We start from the raw sequence: 13,717 nt of genomic DNA, 5'->3' as shown, positions 1-13,717 counted from the left end.
TGAAGTTAGGTGTCCACTGTTTTTGCAATGTATTTTTTTTTGCTTGTTAAATTATCAATTTTCTTCAAAACCAATATAAAAAATTACTTAACATTTAAAAACAGAAGGACATTTGCACATTGTCACTTCTGATGAATGTAATGTGATACTTTAATTATAGTCTCTGCTCAGTGATGCAAGGTGCATGCACATGCAGTGTTCTGTTGCCTTTCAGTGTAATGGCATTATTTTATCATTTGTCCCTGGGATTGATGAACTTGGCATCTCAGAGGCATCAATGTAATGTAGTGTTGACATTCCTATTAAATATCTGACTGCTTCAGTTATCCCTCTGCTGTGTCAGTGTAATTGCTAGAACTGGTTTGTCTTGTTACATCTCAAACTGAGCTAGTTTTGAGGTGGGAAGTATGCTCCAACTCTTCATTAGATGAAAAGCAATGACAGGAAAGGTATAAAATGTTGGTTTGGGAAGAAGAACCAGATTGGATATTGATTAAAGGAAATAGAATGCATCCTTATATAGTATACTGTTGCAACTGAATTTGGGCTACTTATCAGTATGGTTAAGGGTTTGACTGTCCTTTTGGACGGACCTATGCACGTAGGGGAGTGGGTCAATAAGATCATGAAAATCTGGAAGGGTGTACCTAGCACGGACATGTCCAGTGCAGTGATACAAGACTGGGAACCTGCTCTGGTGAAAAGGATTTATGGTTTCTAGTAGTAATCCCAGCAGTGTGTCTTGGCAGTGACATGCTGGAGGGTATCAACAGGAACATAGACAGTTGAGAAGTAAATATGTTGGGAGATAATATTCCTTTTTTTTCAGCACTCCTTAGAATCTTTAATATTTAGATTAGAATCTAGAATATTTAATCCAAGTTTATATGCCCTAATATAGAAATGACATCAATAAACTGGAGTGGATAGGACCACAGAGATGATGGCTGGAGCACAGGAGCATATCTCCTGAGGGGAGAGGCTGAGGGGAGCTATGCTTATTCAGTTTGGAGGAGGCTGAAGAGGAGGCTAAAAGCTGTTATAACTAACTAGTAAACATGCAAAAACTAAAAGAAGGTTACTGAGAAGATGGAATCAGATTCCTTACAGCAGTATATGGTAGGAGAATGAGAGAACATGATAAAATAATTAAGCATTGAAGAGGTTACCCAGAGGTGATTTACTCTGTTTCTGGAAGTTTTCAAAATCTAACTGGATGGAACTGTAAACAGTGTGGTGTGCATTCAATATTTAGTCATTTCAAGGAGGAGGTTGTACTGGATGACATTGGAAGGGTGATAACTTTGATTCAGTAATTTTCTTGGTAAAACTGTTCTTTAAGGAAGCTTCTCAGAATGATGGTATGGTGGTTTATGTAGGTATTCTGTACCTAAAGTCTTGTCGCTATCACAAATTATGGCTCCCCTGCTTAATAGTTGACTGTTTTCCATTGAATTCAGCTCTTAATCTACATTTTATTAATTGTTAATTTTAATTTTCGAATTCTTCCTTGCTTACGAATATGTTTGTGTGCTTAACTTTTTTTTTGGTTGGTTATTTTTGTCATTGTTTTGTTTGGCAGACCTCAACTTTTGGTCTTGTTAAACTTGGATAATGAGCAGTTAGTGAAACACCCTAGATTGCTTTCTTTCACCTCTCAGTTGAAGGCTGGTAAAGGACTGACTATCGTGGGCTCTGTTCTTCAGGGAATCTACTTAGATAAATGTACAGAAACTCAGAAAGCTGAAGAGGTATGTAAAAGACAACTTGCAAATACTTGTAGTTTACATTAGTATTTAAATGTTGAATCCAGGTTTGGGTAACTCATATATTGAATTAAAAGAAACTCTTGTAAAATGTTGAATAAAGCATCTAATTTTGCTATCATCATAGTCAATGATTGTATAAAAGAATAGGTTGGTGTACATAGCAAAATGTTTTATAAAATTTTCCAGTAGGATGAGACAATTCAGTTACTTCTTAGCTTTTTATTTTCTTTAATATTGAGAGCCCTGGTCTTACAATCAAATTACATTCTTGAAAAAAAACCCCACAAGTGATAGAGTTTTAACAAATTACCGTATAAAGAAAACATATAGCATATATTTAACTTGGTTATGTGTCTGCATGTTTGTCAGTGTTCAAATAAGGAGAGCCACATTGAAATTAAAGGGGTGTGGGATATTTAATCTGGTCTGTTTATCTTGTCAGTATTTAGACAGTGATTCCAGTTGTCTCCTACACATCTATTTTTCCATGTTGGGAGCTGATAAATAATCAGCCTCTTAATGTCAAAGGTGTCTAAGGAACTTTGGCAGCCTCTTCTTCCAAAGTACTGGCATCACACTTTTCCAAACCCATCCAATTCCAAAAGAAAGAACTTGTCATTCCAACCATATGTTGCTTTGTCAGTCAGTGGTTTTACTTTTACTGAAGCAGTGTTCCTTTATTTATCTTTATCAATGAATTTTTACTCATGTCTTATTCATTCTTCTTTGGAAATAAAAGGCTGAATAATTAAAACAATGAAAAAACTGTGTGTGGTGTCTTTTGGGAAGATAGTGTTTTGGGCTCTAGTTTCCACAGAATAGTGTTTACTCTCTTGGAATGAGTGATTTCTTGATGTTATACATTGTTGGTAAAGTTTTACTATTATTTAGTGCTGTCGCTCCTTCTGGTTTTTACTATCAGTGTTGATGATTGTATTTTCCCATGTGTTATATTTCTTTTGCAGAATGTTAAGGCCTTAATGGGAGTAGAAAAGACTAAAGGATTTTGCCAGATTGTGGTGTCTCCTAACTTCAGAGATGGAATATCCTATTTGATTCAGTCAGCTGGTCTAGGAGGGATGAAGCACAACACAGTCCTAATGGCATGGCCACAGTCATGGAAGCAGACAGAAAATCGTTTCTCATGGAAAAATTTTGTTGGTATGTATTTATCAATTTTCTCCTTTGCATTTGTCATTCAGCTATGTTATTGTGGCGGTTTGGGCTAGGCCTTCCTTGGTGACCAGTTTGTAACCAAGGAAGGGTCCAGATTTACCCAGTATTCCCTACGATTTTTACGTAAGCCAGACTATAAGAAGAAAGGAGGAGGGGCCTTCGCTCTCTTTCCTTCCGGTGGCTTGGAGGTGCAGGTTCCCTGCTGTTGAGTCTGTCGTGTTGGGGAGCGAGGCCTGGTTAGGCCTTGCCGACCTTGGGAGACAGAGGTTGCCGGCGATCGTTCCGGAGCGACTCTCGGTTGTCCCAGGAGAGTAGTGAGCTATTTTCTTTGCTAACTTTTTTAGTTGCTAGATATTGGGTCACTAATTGGGATATATATTTTAGTTTTGTTCTCTTTCCCTTCCCCCTTCCCTTTCCCTTGTGAAATTGTATATTTTAATTGTATATAAGTGTAAATATATATTTATATATATCACTTTGGTTGTCTCTCTCTCGTTTTGGGTTTTCTTAGTTTTTTTTCTCCCTCTTCTCCCTGAGGTTTGGGGGGGGGGGGGGTGACTTCTGGTGGTAAGGTTTGGAGACTTGGCAGGGAGCCAGCTTCAAACAATATCAGTTATGCAACTATTTGCTGTGTGGAAGAAATGTGATATGAACATCTGTTAGACAATAGAATATTTCCCCATATCTGATTTTATTTGGAGTGAGTTTTCTCAGCCCTCTTCAACCATGGCTTTGCTTTTTCTTCTCCTAAGAAAGTTGGTCACTAAACCCAGTGTTGTGGTTTAGGAATGGTACTCCCCAATTTAGTGTTCCCACTGAGACTCTTCAAACCATGCTGCTGCTTGCTCACTCCCCCCAACTTCTCCCTCCTGCTGCAGGCTGGAGAGGAGAATTGGAGGCACAAAAGTTAAAGATCACCAGTTAAGATAAGAACAATTTACTGGAAACAGCAGTGAGATAAGAAAATGAACAGTAACAGCAACAATATTAGTAACAATTACTAATAAAAAGTGTACAAAAGAGAGAGTACAGAAATGCTCACCGCAGATCTTAACCCTATGACAGCCATGCCACCCTGATTATTCACTCCTGCTCAGAACCGGTGCCACCTGACCACTCCCTCTGGCTCAGAACTGGCACCACACTTACTCAGCTGGAAGGAACTGCTTCTTCTTCGTTGAGACTCCCTTTCCCCTGCCCTCAGTAATGATATGAGGTGATATAGAATAATCTTTGAGTCCCAGCCACACCCCCTCCTGGCTACTGCAGAAATTAACCCTGTCCTGGCTGGAACCAACACATTATCTACCCCTTATTTATTCTATGCCATCTATGTCATGTCCAGATCCTACACCTTCCAAATATATGCATCTCTATATATACATGCACACATATCTATATATACAAGCAAAAGTATCATTTCCATAGTCAATGGCCAGGATGTCTGTTGGGTTCATTTAGTCCATGACTGTGGGTTCTATCTGTCCTAGATGTCTTCCAGGGCAGGAGAGCTGGTGTGCTGTTAGGTGGTTGCCAGCTGCATCAGGAGTTCACAACTGGTGTATCTGGAGTACTCCATAGTCACTGTCCATGGTTAAGACCACCCCTCAATCACAAGACCATCTGTAAGTTGCATCTTTTCCCTGATGACGTGAGGCATCATGGGCCCACTGAGCCAGAAATGTTGCCAGTCCAGATGCACCTGAGATATTTTAATCTTGGCGGCCCAATGCACCTGTCTGATGTTGTGATGTTCTTCAGTAGCCCAGCTCTTGGGTATGTTTATTTGGTATGTTTATTTGTACTTTTACAGTCAACTCCTCTACCCAGGCAGTGATGTCTTGCCACAGTTCAGCAGCCCAGATGGAGGTTACCTGTGCACTGCCAGTTGGTCTTTTTCCATTGGTCTAGCCACCCCCACAGAGCATTTGCTGACCACCTACCCCAATGTAGGGGTAGAGCACTGGCCATTTCTCTCATTCAGTGATATCTGAAGCCATCTGGATGGCTTTCAGGTCTCCAACCTGACTTGATCCACCTTGTCCCTCAATAGTTTCTGCAACTCATACAGCAGCTTTCCATTTTCAGTGGATCCATACAATACAGCAGGAACTGTCAATAAAGAGAGTGTATCACTTCTCATTTTCAGGTAGCTGATTATATGGTGGGGCCTCTTCAGAACGTGTCACCTCAGTCTTCTCCAGGCTGAATACACCAAGTGACCTCAGCCACTCCTCAGTGCCTACGGAAAGCTTGTGCTTCCTTCTTGCTGGTTCGTGGGAACACTGCTGCTGTTTTGTTAACCACAGCAATTGGCATCTGACGATGTCCATCTTGCCATTTTACTCCTAAAAATTGAATTTCCTGGGCAGGTCCCTTGACCTTACTTTGCTTTTTGGCAAAACCTTCAGGAGGATCTGGATTAACTTCTCCCTTTTCTCAAAAATGTCCTCTGCTCTGTTGCCCACATGATGATGTCATCAATGTATTGTAAGTGTTCTGGAACCTCACCCTTTTCCAGTGCAGTCTGGATCAGTCCATGGCAAACAGTGAGGCTGTGTTTTCAGCCTTGAGGCAGTCAGTTCCAGGTGTACTGCACACCCCTCCAAGTAAAGGAAACTATGGCCTGCAGTCTGCTGCTACAGGAATGGAGAAAAACACATTAGCAGTGTTTATAGTGGTACCACTTGGCTGCCTTGGACTCCAGTTTATACTGAAGTTCCAGCATGTCTGGTACAGAAGCACGCGGTGGTGTGACTTCATTCAGGCCATGACAGTCCACTGTCAGTCTCCACTGGACTTATGCACTGGTCATATAGGGCTATGAAAGGGTGAGCAAGTCTTGCTGACCACTCCCTTGCTCTCCAGTTCACAAATCATCTCATGGATGGGAGATGCAGGGTCCTGGTTGATGTGATACTTCGACAGTGCACTGTTGTGGTAGCGACCAGTACCTGTTGTTCTTTGACCCTCTGCAGTCCCACAGAAGGTCTTCTTAGAGACCAGGTAAGGTATTCAGCTGTCTGATTTCCTCTGTCCCCACAGCAGTTATCCCAAAAGCCTTTTTGGGTCCTTGAAATACACTCTCCTGAGGTAATCTATGCCAAGGATGCACAGGACCTCTGGGCCAGTCACAACGGGGTGTTTTTGCCTTTTGTTCCCAGGCTTCCTTCAGCTTTCACTACAGTCAGCTGTTGGGATCCCTCTGCCACCCCAGAAATAGAGATAGATTCTGCCCCTACATACCTGGATGGCATCAGGGTACATTGTGCACCGGTGTTAGCTAAAGCCTTATATATACTCTTGTGGGTCTGATGTGCCAGGCCATCAGATCCACGCAGTCCCTTTCCTCCACCTGGTTGGAGGCAGGGCCCCTTTAGTCCTGGTCAGAGTACTCATTTCACATTTCTTGTAAATATGAACTGGAGGTCCCTTGAAGAGGATCGGAAGTAACATCAGCCCTTCTATTCTGTCTGAGGACTTGCCCACTGGAAACTGGACCAGCGTTTATCCTTGAAGAATTTCCTGTGGTGGTGGTTGTTCATACATACCCGTGCTGCTAGGGCAGAGGTGGGTTTTCCATCCCACTTCCTCATGTCTCCTCTGTGGTTATGCGGGTAAAATCACAGATTACCTCATGGTGCGTAGCCTCACTCTTGAGCCAGGGCGTGCTTGCTCCCAATAGCAGAGACTCTGTACTGGTGAGGCATGGGGCATTTCCTCTCAGACTTGCTTAAATATTTCAAATCTTTCTGCAGTCTTGGACAGTCTTTCCACAGGCGAGGCACAGGTCAGTAGGGAGGAAAAAAGATGAGCTTAATATTGCTGGAGTCGGGCAGCCGCCAGAAGCACTCTTTGTTCTCTGTCTTTCCATGACATCAATGCCAATGAGCTGGCAGCCGATGAGGGCATGCTGTCTATAAACTTCCACCACAGGGAAGTCTGGACCTCATCTGGATCTACAGGGGACTGCTCATTATTTGAATCCCTATAGATTACCTCAAGCACAGCTAATTCTCTCAGGTACTGGATACTTGCTTCATGGCATTCCACCTGCTTGCATGCACTACTAGATCATCCTTGAGAGAATACCTTTCTCTCACGCTTGACAGGAGTCGCCTCCAGAGGCTGAGAGTTTCTGTCTTCTTATCAATCCCCTTGTCAATGTCCACATCCCGGGACAGAGATCCCGGTTGCTTGGCTTCACTATCATCTGGTTTTATATCATGAGCCACAATATCCCAGCATCAGAGCAGCCAGGTCATCGGGGTCTCCCCCAATTGGTGGCTAAAATCTTTCCGTGTATCTCACGACTCACCCAGAATCAAGGATTGGTGATTATCTCTGGCCCTGCCTCTTCCTCCTGTTGTGAGGGCCCTGCTTCCTCTTCATCCGTCACTAAGCGAACTGATTTTTTCTTGGATTTTGTCTTTTATATAGGCAGAACTGCTACTGGAACATGTTGTTCCTCTGGCTCAGCTGCAGTTTTAGTGGCCACAGTGCCTGTTGGTCTGCTTTCCTCCTCTTCTCCCTGAGAATGCTGTCTAGTATCGAGCACTGTTAGATAAATAGTAGTCAGGGCCCAGCACAGTGCATAACTGCGCGCCTCGCTGCAATTGCCAAAGCATTTTTCTTTCAAATATTCTGTCACTTTATCAGGGTCCTGTAGTTGTTCTTGGGTGAACTTCCATACCATTGGAGCAGAATAATCCTTCCAAAGCTGGGCCATTTTCTCCCATCTTCCATGCCACTCATGGCTATCCACCCTTGGGGCAGATCTCTGAATAATCTCCCTAGAAATCTTTCTGGACTCTGAATATGATGTAGACTGCACTGAGGAGACCTGGTAAACTTAGCAACAAGGACATGCTTTCCTTAACATCGAAATGGAATTCAGAGTTCTCAAAAGTTGTTGTAATGGGCCTGAAGGAGGAAAAGGGGGTGAAAAGCTGGGGAAAAGCATCCTCCCCTGTTCTCCCCACAAACTGGGTATGACTATTAATGAACTCCCAAAGGTTGCATCTGAGATAAGAGTAGGAGAGCAGCACTGAATACACATCCCAAATGACCTCATTGCCCATGATGTTATCGTCATAAACTGATAGCACATAGTATAGCAACAAAGCAATCGTGATCTCTCTCCCTACTCTGAAAAATATCATCACCAGAAGCACAGATGAGGATATATATAGGGCTAGGTATCACACCCACATGAACAGACAAAGCAACACTGTGACTAGTGTTTCTGTACCTAATACAATAAATTCTTGGATCAAATTTGTTTCTAACCCACTCTGGGTAGATCTGTTGTTATCTCAACTCTCTGTGCCCAACGCTGGATGTCAAATAAAGACAGTTGCAGTTTAGGAATGGTACTCCCTGGTTTGGTGTTCCCACTGAGACTCTCCAAACCATGCTGCTGCTTGCTCACTCACTTGCCCCCTCTCCCCTGTGGCAGGCTGGAGAGGAGAATTGGAGGCACAAAAGGTGAAGATCCTGGGTTGAGAAAAGAACAATTTACTGGAAATGGCAATGAGATAGGGACAGCAACAGTAACAGCAACAAATATTAATAACAAAAAAATACACAAAAGAAAGAGTGATTCACATGCAAAAATGCTCACTGTGGAGCTCAACCTGATCACAGTCACTCCTCCCCATCCACTCCCTCCAGCTTGGAACGAGTTCCACCGGACCCCTCCTTACTGCTCAGAACCAGCACCACCCAACCCCTCCCTCTGGCTCAGAACCAGCACTCTGCTTACTTGACTGGAAGGAACCCTTTCTCCTTGATAGAGACTCCCCGCTGCCCTCGCAATGATGTGAGGTGGTATAGAATAACGTCTGGGTTCTAGCCACACCTCCTCCTGGCTACTGCAAAAACTAACTCTGTACTGGCCAGAGCCAAGACACCCAGGGTATGTTTAAGCTTCTGGGACTGGGACTGTTTAAGCTGCTGAATTTAAAACAAAAACAAAAGCTGGGAATGAAAACTAGAAGTTCGTGATTAAATGTCTTGTTTTCCCTTGCAGATACTGTACGAGAAACAACAGCAGCTCAGCAAGCACTTTTGGTGGCTAAAAACATTGACTTATTTCCAACAAATCAAGAACGTTTTACTGAAGGAAACATAGATGTATGGTGGATTGTTCATGATGGTGGTATGCTGATGTTACTGCCTTTTCTCCTTCGACAGCACAAGGCAAGGACAGCAGAAAATGGCTGGGATTTCATTTTCTAGCAATGAATGGTTCTAAGCATTTCCAATTAAATACTCCTTCACTTTGTTAGAATTATGCGTGGATAGCAATCACAGTGTTACAGATTGTTATAATGTATCTTTTTATAGGTTTGGAGAAAATGTAAAATGCGTATCTTCACTGTCGCTCAAATGGATGATAACAGCATTCAAATGAAGAAGGATCTTCAGATGTTCTTATATCATCTTAGACTGAATGCTCAAGTGGAAGTTGTTGAAATGGTATGTTACTACATATTTTTAAGGTGCAACTGGGTCTAAGCTTGGTAAACCATTTAGCTTTTTTCAGATGAAGAGGTGTTAACCCAAATATAGAAATGGAAAGATTACAGTCCCACCAAGAACAAGAAGTTAAGCATCTTACCATGTCACAATGATAGTGTATGTGGTGGTGAGTTTAATGGGTTTGTCAAGGAGAGTTTGAGCTGTTTTGGTTTTTGTTAATGCTTACTTTATTTATGAGACCTAGTCCATAGAGATAGTTCATTCTGGAGGGAAAAAGCTTGAATGTTTAGAAGTGGAAGGCTGAATGTGCTTAATCTAATAAACTGTGGCATCTGTCATGAGAGAGGATAAGATATGTCCATGTCTCCAACTGCTGTATGACTATCTCTCTGGAATAAGGAGTCCCTAGGCTCCAATGGGAGTGTGTCAGTTTTTGGCGTTGCCAGCCTCAGCCAGGACTGAACAACAAGACCGTGTAGCTACAGATTCACAAGTCAGTCAGTGACAAAATAATTTTGTAACTTTTTTCCTCTTTTAAATATGGGTCATAAACTGTTAAAGAGAAAGGACTAAAGCTGTAGTCTGTCTAGACCCACTTTTTTTGGCAACTAAGGACTTCATTTCCAGAACTCAAAGGTGACCAGCATAATGTCCAAAATAAGATGCATGATAACACCAGAATTCTTACTCATTCTGAAGTGGGATAAAGATGAGTCAACTGGTTCAAAACTTCTACCACCACTAGTTCCTAGAATGACCAAAACCTATCAAAAAGATTTATCATGCTAATCAACCATAAAGCAAATTTTAAGAATTGTTTAAGTTACTTATGAAAAAAATTACTAATGAAAAATTTAGTTAGTATTTTAAACTAGGAAGTAAGATAAATCATCCTTTAATTTATTTTATTGTTCTTTGCTTAGAGTACTAAATATAAAAACTTTAAATGCTGTGGCATGTGCAGTTGAAAGAATGCAAACAGAATGTCGTAAAAAGGCTCAGCCTTGGTTGGATTTTGAGCAAATACAGTATAGGAAGTACTTAGTATTTATTCTTTTCTTATCTGGGTAATATTTAATCCTGAGGATCTCCCAAAGGGTAAGAGGCATGTTACAAGTCAGTGACAACACAGGTGACTGCTAGAGATTTTTACAGTGTATTTTAGTTTTGAGCCAGTGTGAGAATATATACCACAATTTCTTCCTAATTGCTTCTGTTTGTGAACATTTCTCACTGATGAAAAGAGAATGTATTTTTTTGTGCCTCTGGACAGTTTTTAAGGAAACAAGTGTGCCCACATGCTCAGGTGGCAGCAATGCAGACTTAGTTTAAATAAGCGCTTTCAACTCTTTCTCACTTGACAGCCTAGTTGGAAAAAAAAACAGTGGAAAGTCTGTTCCAAGTGCCTAAAATTTAGGAAAAAATGCAATCATATTGTTATATGATTTTACTGTGTGAAATTGCTGTTTGAAGATTAAGCTTTAAAAATGAGGGCAGAATTAATTGATCAGTTATTTGCTTGGTATTACTCTGATGCCATAAATACATCCGGGACTGAATGAATGTGGTACACTGTCTAAATGGTGTTCTTCCAAGTAGTACTTTTCTTCTGGTGTTTCTAATGCCGATTTCTTTTGCAGTTTGAAAACGATATTTCTGCATTCACATATGAGAAGACACTTATGATGGAACAGCGATCTCAGATGCTAAAACAGATGCAGCTGTCAAAGAACGAAAGGGAAAGGGAGGTAGGGACTTTGGTTTGACAAGATGTTCTGTGAAAAGTCCAAAAGTAGTACTTCTTGGTGGTGCTTTCTAATCAGTTTCTAACTAGTCAAAACTTTTCATAATTGCATTCTGTATTTCTCTACAACTGGTTTCATTTGCAAGGTTAAAGTAATATGGGGAAAGAAATAATTTTTTGTTTGAACAGATGTTAAGAGTTTTCCTTTCCTCAAGATGGGTGCAAGTATTAATTAGCAAAACATTTGAGCATCGGTGTGGAATATATTCAGAGCATTTCCAAACTTGACATGAGTAGCTAAGGTTCATGATTATGCAACTGGACTGATCAGCTTTGACTGAGCTTTCGTCTTGGAGTCATAGAATCAGTTAGGTTGAAAAAAACCTTTAAATTGAGTCCAACCACTAACCTAACACAAACAAGTCCACCACTAAACAATGTGCCACATCTAGACATCGTTTAAATACCTCCAGGAATGATAACTCAACCACCACCCTGGACAGTCTGTTCCAATGTTTGATAACCATTTCTGTGAAGAAATTTTTCCTAATGTCTGATATAAACATTCTCTGGTACAATTTAAGGCCTTGTCCTGTCATTTGTTACTCACGAAAGGAGACCAACCCCCAACTCACTACAGCCTCTTCCAGGTAGCTGAATAGAGGGAGCCTCCTTTTCTCCAGGCTAAACAACCCGAGCTTCCTCAGCCACTCCTCATATGCGTTACAAACACACAATATTATATGATACATACAATACAATACAAATTTGTTCAAATCTCACTGTTTTTTTAGTTTCTGCATTATTTTAAATGTTTTATGGATCAGCTGGAGGCAAAATTAGGCCAACAAACCTCCCCTGTTCTTACAATTTTGCATGCAAAAGCATGCAACAAGTTTCATGCAACAGTATTTTCATGAGTATTTGTAACTTTTAAGTTTTTTTTCTTTTGGCTTATTATACTTCTACCCCCTTCATTCATTTTTTCATTCTGAAAAAATATTTTATCATTATCAATGCTTTTTAGTGATGTAAAAGGTAGTAAATGCTCTGACTTTGCCATCACATAAAACTGTTTCCCTTCCATGCCAAATAAGAGAGCTCTACTGTGTTTAACTGCTCATTTGTAAAACAGCTAGATTTTTTTTCTTGCGGCTTTTCCTTTTGGTTTTAATCCTACAAGTCCAATCAGTTTGGTTTTTTAGGGTTTTTTCTTTTTATTTTTCCTCTCCTCTCGCTTTATTCATTTTTCCACTTAAAAGGATATTTTTTAAGGTTGCTAAAGATGCCTATTATTCCTATAGCAATGACCTGCTGTAAATTCTCTTTCTTATCCATGTCATGGTAGTTTTCTCTTAGTTTGAGCCTGCCTAACATCCTTTCAGTAAAACCCCAAACTTTTCTATACAGCTTATTCAGTGTGACTGTTTCTTTATTGAACAATAGTATTTTTCCAGTGGAGTTAGAGTTATTAATCAAGTGATTCTACAGTGATTCTATTCCCTCTATTTTTCTTTCTTTATTACTCATTTTATCTGCATGTAACCATTGCCATCATAGCTTCTGTTTGTTCCTTCATATCAGACAGGGTAAAATCTGAGATGTTCAAAATACCATTGAATTTATTTCATGGTCTGAAGTAGAATCCTTGATAATACCAAGAATCTTGACTACATACTTACTGCCTTGTCCAAGAATAAAAGTCACATCCATCTGTTTTTCTGATTAGGATATCTAAATCTACCTTGTTCTTTTGTATTTTCATCAGAAAATGTGGTTTAGTTATGCCATCACTTCCTCTGGAGCTGTGAGTTGAGTATATGCACTCAGTGTGCCAGATCTGATCATCTTCTCTTAAATAAGAGCTGAGACATCCCCTCCAGTTTTTTTGATGACCTCCAAAACATTTATTTCATAAGTATCACTAGTTCAAATTAGCATTGCTTTTGTTTTCATCATCTGTTTTTGGACATTCAAATATAAACTGAGATTTCAGTTTTGTATAGTGAGTGTAATTTGGTTTCCTGTTACCACCAAGATTAGCACTTTAACCTCACTTTTGTATATGTATGCCTTCAAACAAGGCTCAAACCTTCTCAAAGAGGAGAATTTGTTTCTGTACAGTGTTCTTTTGCTGTTTCCCACATAGGCATGCTTTTATCCCTGAGCCATCACTCTCACCCTCCCTTCTTCTGTCACTTTTTAAAAATAGAACTAATTTGATCTTGCCTCTGGGTTTTTGTGTAGAATTGGGGATCAGGAACTCATCAGATTTTTGTTTTCTTTTTTGAGAAACTTGGTTGATTTGCTTCTGGTTTTTAGAGTTGGAAAGTAGCCTTCTCACATGCTTAAATTTTTTAATACTTTTGATTGTAGTTAAATAAAACCATCTGAATATATACAAATATGAAGGGATGTGACCCTCACAAACAAGTGAATGTTTGAGCTTCCCATATAGACTGGACTCACTTGGCTTCATGTTTTCACAAATGTCTGTAAAGAGAACATTTAAAAAAGAGCCTCATAAGGTGTGATATCATATCTC

The 13,717-nt window shown here is 40.4% G+C and overlaps 1 protein-coding gene across 3 annotated transcripts in view; it reads left to right on the top strand.

Moving 5' to 3' along the window:
* LOC127476161 (solute carrier family 12 member 7-like) overlaps positions 1-13,717 on the top strand; it is a 72,475-nt gene that overhangs the window by 51,235 nt on the left and 7,523 nt on the right. For all 3 annotated transcript variants that reach the window (XM_051798701.1, XM_051798700.1, XM_051798699.1), the window contains exons 17-21: positions 1,583-1,751; positions 2,735-2,930; positions 8,977-9,146; positions 9,294-9,425; positions 11,069-11,176. In XM_051798701.1, coding sequence (XP_051654661.1) covers positions 1,583-1,751; positions 2,735-2,930; positions 8,977-9,146; positions 9,294-9,425; positions 11,069-11,176 — 775 coding nt within the window. The remainder of the gene's footprint in view (positions 1-1,582; positions 1,752-2,734; positions 2,931-8,976; positions 9,147-9,293; positions 9,426-11,068; positions 11,177-13,717) is intronic.

Source organism: Manacus candei, unplaced genomic scaffold (genome assembly GCF_025592945.1).
Source record: "Manacus candei isolate 608988 ecotype Guabito, Panama unplaced genomic scaffold, ASM2559294v1 h1tg000049l, whole genome shotgun sequence".
NCBI classification, from domain to species: domain Eukaryota; kingdom Metazoa; phylum Chordata; class Aves; order Passeriformes; family Pipridae; genus Manacus; species Manacus candei.
Note: the sequence above shows the minus strand (reverse complement) of the source record. Positions and strands in the feature narration are given on the sequence as shown.